Source organism: Oratosquilla oratoria, chromosome 33 (assembly GCF_046742065.1).
Source record: "Oratosquilla oratoria isolate Oo_2021 chromosome 33, ASM4674206v1, whole genome shotgun sequence".
NCBI classification, from domain to species: domain Eukaryota; kingdom Metazoa; phylum Arthropoda; class Malacostraca; order Stomatopoda; family Squillidae; genus Oratosquilla; species Oratosquilla oratoria.
In genome coordinates this window covers 46,793,678-46,813,680 of record NC_134809.1, presented here as the reverse complement: position 1 = coordinate 46,813,680, position 20,003 = coordinate 46,793,678, and the positions used below count along the sequence as shown (strand labels likewise).

At 42.8% G+C, this 20,003-nt stretch overlaps 1 protein-coding gene across 1 annotated transcript in view; it reads right to left on the bottom strand.

The window, feature by feature from the left end:
- LOC143017987 (ATP-dependent RNA helicase Ddx1-like) overlaps positions 1–20,003 on the bottom strand; it is a 74,871-nt gene that overhangs the window by 743 nt on the left and 54,125 nt on the right. The window contains exons 9-14 of the mRNA XM_076173025.1: positions 19,210–19,332; positions 18,723–18,909; positions 18,194–18,334; positions 14,328–14,477; positions 13,809–13,945; positions 12,269–12,370 (exon numbers count right to left, since the gene is read on the bottom strand). Coding sequence (XP_076029140.1) covers positions 12,269–12,370; positions 13,809–13,945; positions 14,328–14,477; positions 18,194–18,334; positions 18,723–18,909; positions 19,210–19,332 — 840 coding nt within the window. The remainder of the gene's footprint in view (positions 1–12,268; positions 12,371–13,808; positions 13,946–14,327; positions 14,478–18,193; positions 18,335–18,722; positions 18,910–19,209; positions 19,333–20,003) is intronic.

The window sequence follows — 20,003 nt, the reverse complement described above, 5'->3', positions numbered from 1 at the left end:
GAGGGAGTCATAAAGTGTGCAAGGATGGATGTTATGTGTGGAAACAAAAAGAGAACAGGGCGGGGAATGGAAAATAGAAGAAAGGGTAGTGAATGGGTGGTGTAGATGATGGAAACAAAGAAGGTTGTAGAAGAGAAGAAGTCAAGCAGTTTCCACAGATTGGTTACAAAAAGAGGAACGAGGGAGGGAGTCATATGAGAGGTACAAAGAAATAGAAAAAGAGAACGTAAAGCAAAAGGTAAAAGGTTTGCAAAGAGGAGAAGCTAGGATTGTGAAAATGGGGGTAAATAAGTTATGACAGAAAATTTTGAAAAGTAATAAAAAGATAGTTTTGGAAAAGGAGTGAATTAACGAGAGGAAGAAGGAGGCGATATTCAAGTAGGAAGAAAAGGTTTAAAAGGTGCAGATGGAGAGAGTGATAATGAGAAAGAGATAAAAAGGCAGTAAGGGGAAGATGCGCAGAATATTTTAGGGAGTTGCTAAAGAATGTGGAAGGAGGATAGGGAAGGAAAGGATAGCTGCAGTGGTGAAAATGCGAAAGGAAAAATGGAGAGTGATGAGTGAGGAAAATGGAGGAGATAATAAGGATAGGATGAAGTGAGAAGGCAGTTGTTTATGATGATGAAAGCAGGTAAGGGCACCTGGTTCTGGTTGGATGCCATGCAGAATGTCTGAAAAAAAGGAGGTTCATAGTGATGGATGGACTGGTTGGTGAGGTTATTTAATGTTATGCGTGGAGAGAGTGGGGTAGAGTGCCGTGGAGGTATATGGATAGGAGTTGCCTGTATAGTTCCTCTTACAATGGGAGAAAAGGGGACAAGTAGTAGATTTGTTAGTAGTTTCAGAGGAGATAAGCTTGTTTAGAAGTGTAGTTGGGGAAGGCTTATGGGAGGAGTTCTTGATTGAGAGGAGTTAGTGAAGAGGAACAGAATGGAGTAATTGGTGAGGAACAGTGGATTTAGGACAGGTAGAGGTTGTGTTGATCAGATCTTTGTGGTAAGGACAGATATGTGAGAAACCTTATAGGAAAGGGGAAGGATGTTTTTTGGGCTTTTATGGATCTGGAAAAGGCTTATGATAGGGTAGACAGAAAGGCACTGTGGGAGGTTATGCAGATATATGGGATAGGAGGAAAGCCTTTTGGGAGCTGTCAAAAGTTTTTATGAGAGCAGTAGAGCTTGTGTCAGGACTGGAAATGAAGAGAGAGAGTGGTTTGAGGTAAAGGTGGGACTTCGTCAAGGATGCGTTATGTCTCCCTGGCTGTTCAACTTTTACATGGATGGGGTGGTGCGAGAGGTAAATGCAAGGGTGGTGGGTCAGGGGATTGGAGATGGTTAAAGAAAATGGAGAAGAGTGGGAGGTGAGCCAGCTGTTGTTTGTGGAAGACACTGCGCTTGTGGCAGGATCGGAGGAGCGATTGAGGAAGATGGTGACAGTTTGGGAGAGTGTGTGAAAGAAAGCTGAAGAAAAATGTGGGTAAAAGTAAGGTGATGAGATGTACAAGGGGTGAAAGTGGCAGTAGACTGGAAGTGAACATTAAGGGAGATGGACTGGAGGAAGTGGATAGTTTTATATACTTGGGTGCAAATTTGGCAGGAATAGGTGGAGTGGAGGTGGAGGTAGAATGTAGATTGAGAGAAGTGTGTAAATACCTTGGTGGATTAAAGAGTGTAATGAGGAATAGACATTTAGGAATGGATGCGAAGAGGAGACTGTATGAAGGAGTGATTGTGCCAACAGCACTGTATGGGGCAGAAACGTGGAACATAAGAGAAGAAGAGAGAAGGAGTTTGAATGTGTTTAAAATGAGGTGTCTGAGAAGTATGGTGGGGGTTACTAGGCTAGATAGAGTGAGAAATGAGGTGGTGAGGGAGGAGAACAGGGGTGAAAAAGGAGCTGGGAGATAGGGTTGATGAAAGAATATTAGGATGGTTTGGACACATGGAAAGTAATGAGTGAAGAAAGACTAGTTAAAATAGGTATGGAAGGCAGATGTGGAGGGAGTGAACATGAGGGGATGTCCTAGGATGAGGTGGATGGATGGGGTGAAGGGGGCTTTGGGGAAGAGGGGAATGTCTGTTGAGGAAGGGAGAGGACGGAAGACAGAGGTGAGTGGAGAATGGTTGTATATGGATGATGTTGTGATTGCATGAGGAGGAAAGGGCGGGGGGGTGGGGGTGAGGTAGTATGGGTGAGCAAATTTTGACGCAGCCCGAAGGGATTTCTCCCCGTCCTCTCCTTATATGCAAGGGGGGACGGAGAGGGGGGGTCGCCGATTAAATGAAGCGGCCTTGCTGTGGATGTGCTGTGTCTTGCGACTCTGCTTCTGACCCAGGGCGGTGGGCAAGGTGCAGAGATGACCCGTCATCCGGGAGGTGCTCAGATGAGAGGGAGGGTGGGAGGGGTGTGGAGTGTTTTTAGGGATGAAATGGGTGGGAGTGTTTTTATGCCTTTCCCTTTTTGGCTACCTCACTTGAAAGGGGGAAAAAGCCTTGGTATATGTATGTATGTATGTACATTTATATTCAACTTTCTTCTTTCACACACTCTCCCAAACTGTCACCAACTTCGTCAATCGCTCCTCTGATCCTGCCACAAGTGCAGTGTCGTCCGAAAACAACAGTTGGCTCACCTCTCACTTTTCTCCATTTTCTTTAACCATCTCCAATCCCTGACCTACCACCCTTTTGCACCACCCCATCCATGTATAAGTTGAACAGCCAGGGTGACATAACACATTCCAGATGAAGTCCCACCTTTACCTCAAACCACTCACTCTCCAATTCTAATCCTGACACATGCTCTACTACTCTCGTAAAAACTCTTAACAGCTCCTAGCTTTCCTCCTATCCCATATATCTGCAAAACTTCCCACAGTGCCTTTGTCTACCCTGTCATAAGCCTTTTCCAGATCCATAAAAGCCCAAAAAACATCCTTACCCTTTCCTATAGCTTTCTCACATATCTGTCTTACCACAAAAATCTGGGGGCAGAAACATGGAGCATAAGAGAGGAGGAGAGGAGTTTGAATTGTGTTCGAGATGAAATGCTGAGGATAGGGATTACTAGGCTAGATTAAAGTGAGAAATGAAGAGGTGAGGAGGAGAAACAGGGGTGGAAAGGGAGTTGGGAGATAGGATTGATGAAAGAGAATTAGAATGGTTTGGACACATGGGAAAGAATGAGTGAGGAAAGCTTCGTAATAGAGGTGTGGCAGGCAGAGGTGGAAGGAGTTTAACATGAGAGGGCGTCCTAGGATGCGATGGATGGATGGGGGTTAAAAGGGGGTATTGGGAAAGAGAGGAATGTCTGTTGAGGAAGGCGGGAGAGGAGGAGAAGGTGGGGTGAATGGAGAATGGTTGTGTATAGATGATGCTGTGATGCATGAGGGTGAGTGGGTGGGAGATGGGGGATGAGTGAGTATGTATGAGAAATAAATTGGCACAGCCCGAGGGGATTTCTCCCTGTCTTCTCCTTTCCTGCCTGAGGGGACAGAGAGGGGGGGGCGGTCGCCAAATTAATGAAGTGGCCTTGCTGTGTATGTGCTGTGTCTTGCAATACTGCTTCTCACCCAGGGCAGTGGACAAGATACAGGGATGTCCCTTCATCCAGGAGGTGCCAATATAAGAGGGAAGGAAGAGAGTAGAAGGGAGTGGAGTATGTGGGGGATAGAATGGGTGGGAGTGGTTTCTATTCCTTGTCTTTTAGCTACCTCTTATGTAAGGGGGAAAAAAGCCTCTGGTATATGTCCTTTTCCTATTTATCAATCTATCCTCCACTATCAACTTACCTTCCAACAAAAAATAATCTGATATTCCCCCACTCTCTCCCCTTAGAACATGTACATCCAAAACTCTTCCTACCCATTTCCCGGTTACCACTATATAGTCCATTAAAGCTGTTTCAACTACCCTTTCATCCACCACCCTCTTCCATGTATACTTATGCTTTTCTTCCTAAACACTGTATTTGCTATCATCAACGCTCTTTCTAGACATATTGACACTATTATCTCTCCACTATGATTTTTCCCAGAAACTCCACAATTCCCAACCACTCCATCTATTGGTTCATCTCCTACCCTAGCATTGAGATCTAATACCACTACATTGACACTTCTCCATAAATCCTCCATGCATCTATTTAAATCTATCTAAAATGCTTCCCTTTCCTCAACACTTCTCACTACCAAACCCATATGCACTTGAAAGATTTGAATATGTAAACATACGCAGGAAAGAAAAAAAGAGAATATGAAAGGGATATCATAGACAAATGTAAGGATCAACCAAAACTCTTTTATAGATATATAAACGACAAACTAAAGGATAAGCATGATATTGTAAAATTGCGTGAGAGTAAAGAGTACATAGACGACACAGGGATGGCAGAAGTTATGATCAGACATTTCAGGTCTGTTTTTACAATTGAGAGCTCACAACCCTGCAAGGACGAACAACTAGAAAGTTCACCCATGATACATACATATACCAAGGCTTTTCCCCCTTACAAGGGAGGTAGCCAAAAAGGAAAAGGCATAAAATCATTCCCACCCATTCCATCCCTGAATACACTCCTCACCCCTCCACCCTCCCTCTTATCTTAGCACCTCCTGGATGACGGGTCATCCCTGCACCTTGTCCACTGCCCTGGGTCAGAAGCAGTGTCACAAGACACAGCAAGGCACCTTCATTAAATCGGCGACCCTCCCACTCCATCCCCCCATGGATAAAAGGAGAAGACTGGGAGAAATCCCTTCGGGCTGCATCAAATTTTGCTCACACATACTACCTCACCACCCATCCCCCCCGCCCATTCCACCTTATGCATCACAACATCATCCATATACAACCATTCTCCATTCACCCCTGTCTTCTGTCCTCTCCCGTCCTTCCTCAACAGACATTCCCCTCTTCCCCAAAGCCCCCTTCACCCCATCCATCCACCTCATCCTAGGACGTCACCTCATGTTCACTCCCTCCACATCTGCCTTCCATACCTATTTTACTAGTCTTTCTTCACTCATTCTTTCCATGTGTCCAAACCATCCTCATGCGCTTTCATCAACTCTATCATATCACTCACCGCTCCATTAACACACTGAAAGACAACACACTGCTGCATGCCAGACCCCCTGATATCCACCCTTCTGAATCCTCTCTCCCACGAAAGGACAGAGTACACTTGGCCAGACTGCGATGCGGGTCACCACCCAGCACTTCTAAGCTACCAGAGGAGGCTGGACGGACCGTGTTGTGAACAGCTGCCCAGGATGTAACACTTCACCCCATACCATACAACACATAATGGAAGACTGCATTATACACAATCATGCACACGCAAACAACACAACATACACTCTATAAAGGATTTGTGGGAATACCCAGTTTCGGCTGTGGCCTTCCTTGGGGAGACGGGACTGCTCGGACAGACAGTCTAGGGAACGACAACAACAACAACAACCCTATCTCCCAACTCCCTTTCCACCCCCGTTCTTCTCCTCACCTCCTCATTTCTCACTCTATCTAACCTAGTAACCCCCATCATACTTCTCAGACACCTCATCTCAAACACATTCAAACTTCTTCTCTCTTCCTCTCTTATGTTCCATGTTTCTGCCCCATACAGTGCTGTCGGCACAATCACTTCTTCATACAGTCTCCTCTTAGCATCCATTCCCAAATGTCTATTCCTTATTACACTTTTTAATCCACCAAGGCATTTAATCGCTTCTCTCAACCTACATTCTACCTCCACCTTTTCCTGCCACATTTGCACCCAAGTATCTAAAACTATCCACTTCCTCCAGTCGCTCTCCCTTAATGCTCACTTCCAGTCTACTGCCACTTTCACCCCTTGTACATCTCATCACCTTACTTTTTAGTCATATTTATTTTTAACTTCCTCCTATCACATACACTCCCAAACTCTGTCACCAACTTCCTCAATCCCTCCTCCAATCCCGCCACAAGCGCAGTGTCGTCAGCAAACAACAGCTGGCTCACCTCCCACTTTTCTCTATCTTCTTTAACCATCTCCAATCCTTGACCCACTACCCTTGCATTTACCTCTCGCACCACCCCATCCATGTATAAGTTGAACAGCCAGGGCGACATAACGCATCCTTGACGAAGTCCCACCTTTACCTCGAACCACTCACTCTCTCCATTTCTAATCCTGACACAAGCTCTACTACTCTCATAAAAACTCTTGACAGCTCCCAGAAGCTTTCCTCCTATCCCATATATCTGCATAACCTCCTACAATGCCTTTCTGTCTACCCTATCCTAAGCCTTTTCCAGATCCATAAAAGCCCAAAAAACATCTTTCCCCTTTCCTATAGCTTTCTCACATATCTGTCTTACCACAAAGATCTGATCTACACAACCTCTACCCGTCCTAAATCCACACTGTTCCTCACCAATTACTCCCTCTGTTCCACTCCTAATCCTCTCAATCAAGATCCTCCCATAAGCCTTCCCAACTACACTTAACAAGCTAATCCCTCTGAATCTATTACATTCACACTTGTTTCCCTTTTCCCTTGTAAAGTGGAACTATACAGGCATTCCTCCAGTCCTCCGGCACTCTACCCTCTCTCCAGCAAACATTAAATAACCTCACCAGCCAGTCCACCATCGCTGTACCTCCTTTTTTTTTTAGACATTCTGCATGGCATCCATCCAGACCAGGTGCCTTACCTGCTTTCATCATCTTAACAACTGCCTTCACTTCATCCTTCCTTATTTCTCCTCCATTCTCCTCACTCATCATTCTCATTTTCTTATTATTTCCCACTGCAACTATCTTTCCCTCCCTATCCTCCTTCACATCTAGCAACTCCCTAAAACATTCTGCCCATCTTCCCCTTACTGCCTTCTCTTCCATTATCATCTCTCCATCAGCAAGGTGATGAGATGTACAAGGGGAGAGAGTGACAGCAGGCTGGAAGTGAGCATAAAGGGTGAAAGACTGGAGGAAGTGGATAATTTTTGGTGCGAATGTGACAGGAAAGGGAGGAGTGGGGGTGGAGGTGAAATGTAGATTGAGAGAAGCGAGTAAATGCCTTGGTGGATTGAAAAGTGTAATGAGAAATAGACATTTGGGAATGGATGCTAAGAGGAGGTTATATGAAGGAGTGATTGTGCCGACAGCACTGTATGGGGCAGAAACATGAAACATAAGAGAGGGAGAGAGAAGGAGTTTGAATGTTTGAGATGAAATGTCTGAGAAGTATGATGGGGTTACTAGGCTGGATAGAGTGAGAAATGAGGAGGGAGAACAGGGGTGGAAAGGGAGTTGGGAGATAGGGTTGATGAAAGAGTATTGGATGGTTTGGACACATGGAAAGAATGAATGAAGAAAGATTAGTAAAAGAGGTGTGGAAGGCAGAGGTGGAAGGAGTGAACATGAGGAGGCATCCTAGGATGAGATGGATGGATGGATGGGGTGAAAGGGGCATTACAAAAGAGAGGAATGTTTGTGGAGGAAGGACGTGAGAGGACAGAAGATAGGTGTGAATGGAGAAGGGTTGTGTATGGATGATGCTGTGATGTATGAGGGGGAGTGGGTAGGGGATGGTGGGTGAGGAAATATGTATGAGAAAAAAATTTGATGCAGCCTGAAGGGATTTCTCCCAGTCTTCTCTTTTTCTGCATGAGGGGACGGAGAGGGTGGGTCGCCGAATTTATGAAGCGGCCTTGCTGTGGATGTGCTGTGTCTTGCGACACTGCTTCTGACCCAGGGCAATGGACAGGATGCAGGGATGACCCGTCATCCAGGAGCTGCCAAGATAAGAGGGAGGGAGGAGGGTGGAGGGGAGTGGAATATATAGGAAATAGAATGGGTGGGAGTGGTTTCTATGCCTTTTCCTTTTTGGCTACCCCCGTGTAAGGGGGAAAAATCCTTTGGTATATCTATGTATATACATAAATGATATGGATGAGTAAATTGTTACACAATTTTTTTTACAGACAATGCCAAATTACTTACGAGAGTGAAAACAGAAGAAGATTGCAGATCGCTACAAGATGACCTGGATAAAAGTATGGGAATGGAGCCAGAAATAAGAGATGAATTTCAACATCAAGAAATGTAGCATAGGGTATGCGTACCAATGGAGATGCACTTGCCCTATGCAGACACATTTGACACAAAACAATTCTACCTGCTGATGGTGAATAGATAGGAGCATAATTATAGGCTCAAAAAATCACTTAACTATCCCCTGCATGCAATGGGAAGCAGTTTCTGATGCACAAGTGTCCATAAAGCCATGCACAAGCCACCTGCAAAAAATGGAATAAAAATCTGTTAAGGGACAAAAAAAGTTTTTTGTAAGGATTCTTTCAAAAACAGTACTTTTTTTATTTCATGTCCTGCAGTCACGTACCTATTTGGATTAGGAAGGTAAGACTGTCATATTATGAGGGGATAGTTAAGTGATTCTTTGAGCCTATAAGTATGTTCCTATCTATCCACCATCGGCAGGTAGAAGTTTTTTTGTATCAAATGCGTCTGCATAGGGCAAGTGCGTCTCCATTGGTACGCCCCTAATGGAATTTGGAAGAGGCAAAAATTGAGTTTCGGGAAAATATACAATTGGAAATGAAGTAGTAAAGAAAGTAAACTCAGAGAGGGACCTAGGAGTAATCATCTCAAGTGACTTGACACCTGACAAACATGTAAATAAATTATTTGGAGAGACTTTCAACTTAAGATCAATGAAAGTGACCTTCGACTACATGGATGAAGGGATGGTTACGAAAATAATTATTACATTGATAAGACCAAAACCAGAATATGCTATATCAATGTGGGCACCAAGCACACAGAAAAATACAAAGATATTAGAAAGAATCCAAAGAGTGGTGACAAAGATGGTACCCACACTATCAAATTTCACATATGAACAAAGATTGGAGAAATTACAGCTGTCAACATTAGAGCAGAGAAGGGAAAGAGGTGACTTGTTGACCATCTTCAGAATTATGAAAGGGATGAATTTCTCGATAGAGATGACCTAATGATATGGGACAAGAGAGAAACAAGAGGACACGGTAAGAAGCTAAAGAAGGACAGTTACAGAAGAGACCTGAAAAAGAACAGTTTCCCACACATAGTGATCGATGGCTGGAACAAACTAAACAGTGAATGCCAAAACTATACACATACATATACCAAGGCTTCTTCCCCCTTACAAGGGAGGTAGCCAAAAAGGAAAAGGCATAAAATCATTCCCAACCAATTCCATCCCTGAATACACTCAACACCCCTCCACCCTCCCTCTTATCTTAGCACCTCCTGGATGATGGGTCATCCTGCACCTTGTCCACTGCCCTGGGTCAGAAGCAGTGTCGCAAGACACAGCACATCCACAGCAAGGCCGCTTCATTAAATCGGCGACCCCCCTTTTCCGTCCCCCCATGCATAAAAGGAGAAGACTGGGAGAAATCCCTTCTGCCTGCGTCAAATTTTGCTCATACATACTACCTCATCCCCCATCTCCCCGCCCATTCCACCTCATGCATCACAACATCATCCATACACAACCATTCTCCATTCACCCCTGTCTTCTGTCCTTCCTCAACAGACATTCCCCTCTTCCCCCAAGCCCCCGTCACCCCATCCAACCACCACCTCCTAGGACGTCCCCACAAGTTCACTCCCGCCACAACAGCCGTCCACACCCCGTTCACTAGTCTTTCCTCACCCACTCCTTCCATGTGTCCAAACCATCCCAACACCAATTCATCAACCCTATCTCCCAACTCCCTTTCCACCCCGTTCTTCTCCTCACCTCCCCATTTCTCACTCTATCTCGCCTAGCAACCCCCATCACACTTCTCAGACACCTCATCTCAAACACATTCAAACTCCTTCTCTCTTCCTCTCTTATGTTCCATGTTTCTGCTCCATACAGTACTGTTGGCACAATCACTCCTTCATACAGTCTCCTCTTAGCATCCATTCCCAAATGTCTATTCCTCATTACACTCTTCAATCCACCAAGGCATTTACTCGCTTCTCTCAATCTACATTCTACCTCCACCTTTTCCTGCCACATTTGCACCCAAGTATCTAAAACTATCCACTTCCTCCAGTTGCTCTCCCTTAATGCTCACTTCCAGTCTACTGCTACTTTCACCCCTTGTACATCTCATCAACTTACTTTTACCCACATTTATCATAAGCTTTCTTCTATCACATACTCTCCCAAACTCTGTCACCAACTTCCTCAGTCCCTCCTCCGATCCTGCCACAAGTGCAGTGTCATCAGCAAACAGCTGGCTCACCTCCCACTTTTCTCCATTTTCTTTAATCATCTCCAATCCCTGACCCACTACCCCATTCATGTTTAACCACTTCACTCTGGGAATTAAATCTCGCGGGCAGCAGCCAATTCCAGCCGTACGACGTGTCGTAATAATACTCGCATCATAAAATATAGTCACCGCTTATATCGATCGTTCTCTCTTTCACCCGTGAATTTCGAAAACCATAGAGAATGTGATTAAGGGCAGATTAGGGAGAATGTCAAAACGCAGGGGCGACTACAATAAATATAATCAAGACGCCGATATGGCAGCGTCGCGAATCCACTTGCTCCTCATGACGCCTACGTGTGTGGCACCGTATGGTAGGGGTTAAGTTGAACAGCCAGGGCGACATAACGCATCCTTGACGAAGTCCCACCTTTACCTCGAACCACTCACTCTCTCCATTTCTAATCCTGACACAAGCTCTACTACTCTCATAAAAACTCTTGATAGCTCCCAGAAGCTTTCCTCCTATCCCATATATCTGCATAACATCCTACAATGCCTTTCTGTCTACCCTATCATAAGCCTTTTCCAGATCCATAAAAGCCCAAAAAACATCTTTCCCCTTTCCTATAGCTTTCTCACATATTTGTCTTGCCACAAAGATCTGATCTACACAACTTCTACCCGTCCTAAATCCACACTGTTCCTCACCAATTACTCCCTCCGTTCCTCTCCTAATCCTCTCAATCAAGATCCTCCCATAAGCCTTCCCAACTACACTTAACAAGCTAATCCCTCTGAAACTACTACATTCACACTTGTCCCCTTTTCCCTTGTAAAGTGGAACTATACAGGCATTCCTCCAGTCCTCCGGCACTCTACCCTCTCTCCAGCAAACATTAAATAACCTCACCAGCCAGTCCACCATTACTGTACCTCCTTTTTTTAGACATTTTGCATGGCATCCATCCAGACCAGGTGCCTTACCTGCTTTCATCATCTTAACTACTGCCTTCACTTCATCCTTCCCTATTTCTCCTCCATTTTCCTCACTCATCACTCTTATTTTCTTAGCATTTCCCACTGCAACTATGTTTCCCTCCCTATCCTCCTTCACATTTAGCAACTCCCTAAAATATTCTGCCCATCTTCCCCTTACTGCCTTCTTTTCCATTATCATCTCTCCATCTGCCCCCTTTACCTTTTCTTCTCTACTTGATTCGCCTCCTCTTCCTCTCTTAATTTCTTTCCAAAACATCTTTTTATTACTTTCAAAATTTTCTGTCATATTCTTACCCCACTTCACATCTGCTCTCCTCTTTGCCTCCTTTACCTTTTGCTTTACTTCTTTTTTCTTTTCTTTGTACCTCTCATATGACTCCCTCATCCTATTTTGTAACCAATCTGTGAAACTATACACGAGTTCAAGAATAAACTGGATATGGAGAGATACGTAAACAGGTCACAATGAGCATAGCTCCTGTCCCATAAAATACAACTAGGTAAACACAACTCCCTTCCCAGGTTCACCTAAGTATATAGATAAGAATATTTCAAGGAGTAATTTACATAGGTCTGAAACATCTTATTGTTTTTGTCACTGTGGGAATAATTGAGTGAATGATGTAACACCATTCCTCACTTGACACTTTCCAATGCTCTCCTCAACAATTTGAAATTTAATATTTGAAGGTATCTCACAACATGCATAAGGTGACTGAATCCCTTCTTTTAAACTATTAGGGTATCAATTTCACCAAAAGCCTAATTCTTCTATATATGAAACCATATGATGCAATAACATGTACTCTCCTACTCATGTCCCAAAGATTTAAAATACCAATTGCTGACAAAATGGTCAGTTGTATACTTGAAAAAGCTTCACAAAGTGAAACACACATTTAATAGAGGTTTCCATTCTCACATGGTGTCTACTCTGACCAAGGCACATACTCATGCAATATTACATTGTAGTTTAAATCATGCACAAAGCTGATCCTAACCTGAGGTTCATTGTACCAGACGCAGCAGCCACTTTCTGTGGTAAGACGTGTGTTGTGGCAGTTGCGGCCTCGTGTAGCACACCATTCCCCGTGGTACCAAACCTGTGCAAATCAAAGGTTTAGTAAACATTAAGTACAGCTTATTAACAGGTCTTTAAGCCTAGGGTATGCCATTTGTACAGAACCTCAAACAGCATCATTCACACCAAAACCTACAGAATGATACTTCCATATTTGAAAGGTTCAACCATTTTCTATCTATAAACCAAGGGCTTTTTTCCCCCCTTTTTTTGGGGGGGAGAGGTAGGCAGCCATTGCATGCACCCACTCCCATCCATTCCAATCCTATTGTTTTGCTTTCATCTTAACTCCTCATGGATGAAAGGTCATCCCTATCACCTGCCCACTGTCCAGGTCATACAATACAGCAAGACACAGTACACCCAAGTCTCTTAATCCAACACTCACTGACCACCACTTGTGCAGACATTTGGGCCCAGGACATAAACCCTCTTCAGGAATAGGCCAACATAAAGCACCAATTCCAGAAGTGGGTTTATGTCCTGGGCCCAAATGTTTGCAAATGTGGTGGTTGGCGAGTGCTGGATTGAGACCTAGTGTACATTCGTGGCAGGACAGCTTAATTTACATAGCGACCCTCTTTCCATGTTGCCTCATGCAGAAAATGGAGAAGTGGAGAAATCCCTTCCAGCTGCATCAAAATATCATCCATACACAACCATTCTCCACTCACATCTATTTTTTGCCTTCTCCCTTCCCTGCTCAACAGATATTCCCCTCTTACTCAAAATCCTTTTCATCACATCCATCCATCTCATTTTGGTCATCCTCACAAGTTCACTCCATCTATGCTTTCCACACTTATTAGCTAATTTTTCTTCACCCATTTTTTCCATATAACCAAACCATCCCATACACCTTTTTTTTGTCAGCTCCCTTTGTAGCCCCCACTCACCTGTTCATTTCTCACTCTATCCAACTTTATAATCCCTACCATACTTTTCAGACACTTCATCTCAAACACATTCAAACTTCTTTCTGCTTCTTTTAACTTCTTCAATACGAGTCAAGTTCTTGTGGGCAGCATCAACTGCCTGATGTACAATGATTCAATGAGGCATCACAATACTCGCATTATACATTAACAAAGGGATTTTTCCCTTACAAGGGTGGTAGCCAAAAAACAAAGGCATAAAATCCACTCCCTCCCAATAATCAGCAAAGTCTGAATATTAACAGAAAATATGATCAAGCCAGTTGACAGAATGTGGGGGTCACTCAGCTACAACTACAAAATCAATATAATCAAGACGCCAATGCTGGCATCCTCATATACCCACTCGTGCCTCATGACACCTATGCAGGTGTCATCTTCTCTTTGAATTCATTCCCAGATGTCTCTCATGACACTTTTCAATCACCCAAGACATTAACATTCTTCCTTCACTCTACAGTTTCCCTCCATCTCTACTCCTCCAATTCTTGACACAAATTTTACAAATTCAAAAGTACTTATTACCTTCTCAGGCACATCTGAAACAATGGAGATGGCAAGACCCATTCGCTCTGCTCGACCAACACGTCCAATACGATGCACATAATTGCTCTTCTCATCTGGTAAGGTGATGTTGATCATGAATGGAAGCCCTCCAACATCTGAAAATAAAAAGTAAAGAAAATTAAGCAGGTTTAACCTCTTCAGTACAGGCCTTAAGTCTCGCGGGCAGCAGCCGATGCCAGCCGTATGACGTGTCGTAATAATACTCGCATCATAAAATATAGTAACCGCTTATATCGATCGTTCTCTCTTTCACCCGTGAATTTTGAAAACCATAGAGAATGTGATTAAGGGCAGTTTATAGAGTGTCAAAACGCAGGGGCGACTACAATAAATATAATCAAGACGCCGATATGGCAGCCTCGCATATCCACTTGCTCCTCATGCCACCTACGTATGCGGCACCGTATGGAAGGGGTTAAGATCTTGCACACACCCTCTCTTTTTCTTTGAAAATAAAAAGTTTAGTTCCTTGCTTACCTATGCCTCTTGCTGCCACATCAGTACAGATGAGGAATTTGACTTCTTTCCTTTTAAAGCATTCCAAATTGGCCTTCCTTTCGTGTGGTTTACGGTCACCATGGAGACAGACGCAGGAGTAAGGGTTATTACGATTCTTGGGTCCTCCACCTACAGGTCAATATTAAAGTGTATATTACAAATATTCAAAATATGAGATTCATTTGTATTCATTAGGTACAGTTATGTTGTGGTTTCCATTTTTTTTTTGGGGGGGGGGGCTATTATTATAGAAAATGGAGAAAAGTGGGAGATAAGCCAGTTGTTGTTTGCTGATGACACTGCACTTGTAGCAGGATCAGAGGAGGAATTAAGGAAGTTAGTGAGTTTGGGAAGATGTTCGAAAGAAGGAAGTTGAAGATTGCATTGGCTATTCAATTTATATATGGATTGGGTGATGTGAGAGGTAAATACAAGGGTAATGGGCCAGGGATTGGAGATGGTTAAAGAAAATGGAGAAAAATTGGAGATGAACCAGTTGTTGTTTGCTGATAACACTGTGTTTGTGGCAGGATCAGATGTGGGATGAAGGAAGTTAGTGACAGCTTGAAAAGGTGTGTGAAAGTAGAAAGTCGAAAATAAATAAGAACATAAGAATGAAGGAGACTGCAAGAGACCATAAGGCCTACACTGGGCACCTCCATATCCATTACCACCTATCATCCCCATCCATAAAGTTGTCTAATCGTTTCTTAAAACAACTGATAGTTTCAGCACTTACGACATGATACTAAGTCTATTCCATTTGTTGACCACCCTATTAGTAAACCAATTTTTGCTTATTTCTTTCTTAAATCTAAATTTGTCCAGTTTAAAACCATTACTGCGAGTCCTGCCCTGTTGTTTTAATCCATTAAACTCCAATGACTGAAAAATATGACGTCAGGACTGACATATTTTTCTGGTGTTTGATCAAACATTTTGGTGTTTTATGATTTTTTGTTTTATTTGACCAAATGACAAGAATCTTGTCATCGGAGTTTAATGGGTTAATATGATGACCTTGTTTGCATCACCCTTGTTGAAGCCTTTGATCCACTTGGACACCTCTATTAGATCACCCCGCACTCTGCGTCTTTCCAGAGAGCATAAGTTAAGGTGCCTAAGCCTCTCTTCGTAAGGCAAATTTCTGAGTCCATGTATCATTTTGGTCATTCTTCTCTGTACTGATTCTAGTGAATTGATGACGTCCATTCTGTAGGACGGAGACCAAAACTGTACCGCATAGTCAAGGATGGGTCTAACTATTGCTATATAGAATTTTATAATTACCTCTGCGCTTCTATTTGTTACCGTCCTAGCAATGAAACCTGATGCTCTGTTTGCATTATTCCTGGCGCTAACGCACTGTTTCTTGGTTTTAAGGTCCGGACTCACTAGAACTCCCAAGTCTCTCTCGGTTTTCTCTAAAAGTATGTTATCTAAGCTGTATCTATTTTTGGGGCTTGTGTAGCATGCTACATTTAAAGATATTGAAGTTCATTTGCCATTTCAGTGACCAAGTGAACAATTTAAGATCATCCTGCAGAATCTCTACGTCGTCTCCTGACCTAATTTGGTGTCCTACTTTAGTGTTGTCCGCAAACTTACTAACATCACTATTTATCACATTGTCTAAGTCGTTTTTGTACATAATGAACAACAAGGGACCCAAAACTGAGCCCTGGGGGACCCCACTAATAACATTGCCCCACCTAAATTTTACTCCATTTATGGTGACCCGCTGTTTTCTGTTACTAATCCAAGCTCTAATCCATTCTAACACTTTTCCTCCTATGCCATGCGCTTTGATTTTATTTAGTAGTCTCTGGTGTGGCACCTTGTCAAACGCTTTGCTAAAGTCAAGGTAAATAACATCATAATCATTATTGTTATCCGACGCCATTAATGTGGGTAAAAGTTGATGAGATGTGCAAGGGGAGAATTTGGCAGCAAATTGAAAGTGATTATTAAAGGAGAGAGACTGAAGGAAGTGGATAGTTTTAGATACTTGGGTGTGAATGTGGCGGGAAAGGCAGGAGTGGAGGTAGAATGTACACAGAGAAGCAAGTAAATGCCTTGGGGGATTAAAATGCGTAACGAGAAATAGACATTTGGGGATGGATGCTAAGAGGAGATTATGCAGGAGTGATTGTGCCTACAGGACTGTATGGGGCAGAAACATGGAACATAGAGGAAGCGAGGAGTTTGAGATAAAGAAGTATGGTATTGGTTACTAGGCTGGATAAAGTGAGAAATGAGGTGAGGAGAACAGGGGTGGAAAGGGAGTTGGGAGACAGGGCTGATGAAAGAATATTGAGATGGTTTGGACACATGAATGATGAAAAATCAGTATAAGAAGTGTAGGAGGCAGAGGTGGAAGGAGTGAACATGAGGGGGTGACCAAGTATGGGATGGATGGAAGGGTGAAAGGAGTACTAATAAAGAGGGAAATGTCTGTTGAGGAAGGGAGATGACAGAAGATAGAGGTGAGTGGAGAATGGTTATGTATAGATGATGCTGTAATGCATTGAAAGGAGTGGTTGGGGGATGGGGGATGGGGGGTGGAAGAGTATGTGTGAATAATATTTTGATGCAGCCTGAAGGGATTTCTCCTCATCTTCTCTTTTTCTGCATAAGGGGCCAGAGTGGGGGGGTGCCAATGAAATTAAGTGGCCTTGCTGTGTGTTGCTACATTGCTTCTGACCCAGGGCAGTGGGCAAGATGCAGGGATGACCCATCATCTAGGAGGAGCCAAGATAAGAGGGAGGGAAAGGGGTGAATACGAGTATAGTATGTAGGGGATGGAAAGAGTGGGAGGGGATTTTATCCCTTTGTTTTTTGGTTACCTCTCTTCTAAAGGGTAAAAAGCCATTGGTGTATATATATATATATATATGTATATAAATTCTTTTATCAATAGAGGAATATATGTTTAGCAATAAAATGTAAAACTTGTACATATACCAATGGCGTTTTCACCCTTACAAGGGAGGTACCCAAAGTCAAAGGCATAAATCCACTCCCACCCATTTCATCCCCACATACACTCCCATTCACCACCTCTCCCTCTCTCTTTTCTTGGCTCCTCCTGGATGAGGGGTTATCACTGCAACTTGCCCACTGCCCTGGGTCAGAGGCAATGAAGCAAGACACAGCACATCTGCAGCAAGGCCACTTCATTTAATCAGTGACCTCTCCCCTCTCTGTCCCCTTATGCAGAAAAAGAGAAGACTGTGAGAAATCCCTTTGGGCTACATAAAAATATCATTCACACTTACTCTCTCACCCCTGCATCCCCTCCCTTCCATGCATCACAGCATCATCCATGCACAACCATTCTTCACTCACCTCTATCTTCCGTCTCATCTTTTCCTTCCTCAACAGGCATTCCCCTCTTTCCTAATGCCCCTTTGATCTCATCTGTCCATCTGATCCTTGGTCACCCCCTCATGTTCACTCTTTCCACCTCTGCCTTCTACACCACCTCTTTTACTAATCATTCTTCACTCAGTCTTCCCATGTGTCTAAAACATCCCCATACTCTCATCAGCCCTATCTCCCAACTCCCTTTCCACCCCTGCTCTTCTCTTCGCCTTGTTTCTCACTCTATCCAGCCTAGTAACCCCTACCATACTTCTCAGGCATTTCATCTCAAAACACATTCACACTCCTCCTATATTACTCTCATAAAAACTCTTATAAAAAGAGAGATTGTATTTTAGGTATATATGGGCCAGGGTGAAGGGATAGTTGTGGGCATTAACCAATTATATAGTCATGCCCAAAAGGAGGATTAGAAGAATTATGGATGTACATATGTTCAGAGGAGAGGGCAGTCAACAAACCCAATTGATTCATGTAGCGTTCCATGTTGTCACAGTCAAGCTTGGTGCGACAGAAGATGAGAGCCTGGTCCATCTTGTGTGTGTCGATGGCTTTGATACACAGTTCACCCTTCATCATTTTCACTGCTTCACTCAAGGTCTCTATTGTACACAAACAATCATCATTTAAGTAATTGAAATTGCTGATAACAAACAACATAATGAAAAACTATACATCCTTCTGAATTTGGGTTTTAAATAAAACTTTGTAAAATGTAAAAATGTGTAAATAACCAATTCTAGTTTTAAAATAGCATCCCTTGACATGACCAATCATAATGGTTCTTAGATAAAAGTACAGTTCAAATGTATAATGTATATCAAAGTCTATCAACTAATCTTTTATTTATGGTGACCAGCAATAATACTTCAAACTACTCTATTACTTGTTCCTTCAAATGTACTTAACTGCTAATTTCTTTACTATCTAACCCTGACAGTACTCCCACTATAACCCCATGTCACCTTGCAACAATAACCACCAACACACCTGGTGTATTATTGCCTGGCCGGACGTTATCCCGACTGTGGACTCCATCTGTTTGGACATGCTTCCTCAGATTGGTCCACGACTGGTTGTTACGTGGGTCCACCTTCACAACAACATGGTGCACTGTCTCAGGAACAGAGTCCTGTCCCTTCAGGTCAATCCATGTTGGGAAGTGCATCAAACGTTCCTGGCACAGAAGTACAAGTCGTTATATACATACAACACATACCTTTCAAGAGGATGACTGAGTCAAAGCACTCTATATGCATGAAATCCCATTTCATGTCCCTCTAATCTCAGCACCATAATTATGGATTATCCCTGTCCCCCACCATTGTTGCTCAGGCCAAAGGTAACTCTGTGAGAACTCTTCAAAGCAGGGCTCAGCCATTCCCCCTCCTCATGTACTCAACATAATTTAGAGAACATTAGTGAGGATGAAATATATGATCATTCCAATCTCACAAACTGGCTTTCCTGTACTTACTGCCATACGTTTGACTTCAAAGGAATGTAACGTAGCTGAACACACCACCATCTGAAGACGTTTCCCATCGGGAGTGATTTTAGGAATGGCACTGTGAATTCTGTTGATAAGATTCTCATGGCCCTTCAGAGACAGAGAGAAATTATTTCTTTAATATTGCCTACATTTACTTTCACCTTCCTCCTCTCATATACATATATCACCAAGTCACACCTGAAAGAACAGTTTGTTCACACTTCATTAGAAACACCTTTGTCAAATAAAATGTTATTTACAAGACTTCAATTTATAACACTAGTTTTGTTATGTTATCAGTTTTGTTATGTTATCATGCCGACAGGAGACCTTTTGGTCCATATCTAGGTCGGATGCAGGGGAGGGGGGAATACACACTTGTAGTCCTGTTAATGTAATCATGTAAAAGCTTGTATCTGTGTCTGAAAAAAAAAAAAAAAAAAAAAAAAAAAAAAAAAAAAAAAAAAATAATAATAATAATAATAAAAATAAAAAAAATAAAAAAAAAAAATAATAATAATAATAATAATAATAAAAAAAAAAAAAAAAAAAAAATGCTATTTTCACTGGATCATGCTAAACTAAAAAGGCACAATAAGAAACAGCATAATTAGAGTGTTACCTGTACAAGGCTTTCTGGCACGACTTTATACATACAACAGGCCAGGAAAGCCTAGTCAGAAACACTTGTTTTCTGGTACAATGTTTGATCAACCCAGATAATTTGAACAATCATAAGTTTGTATTATGGAAAAAATCACTAGTAGATATGATTTATA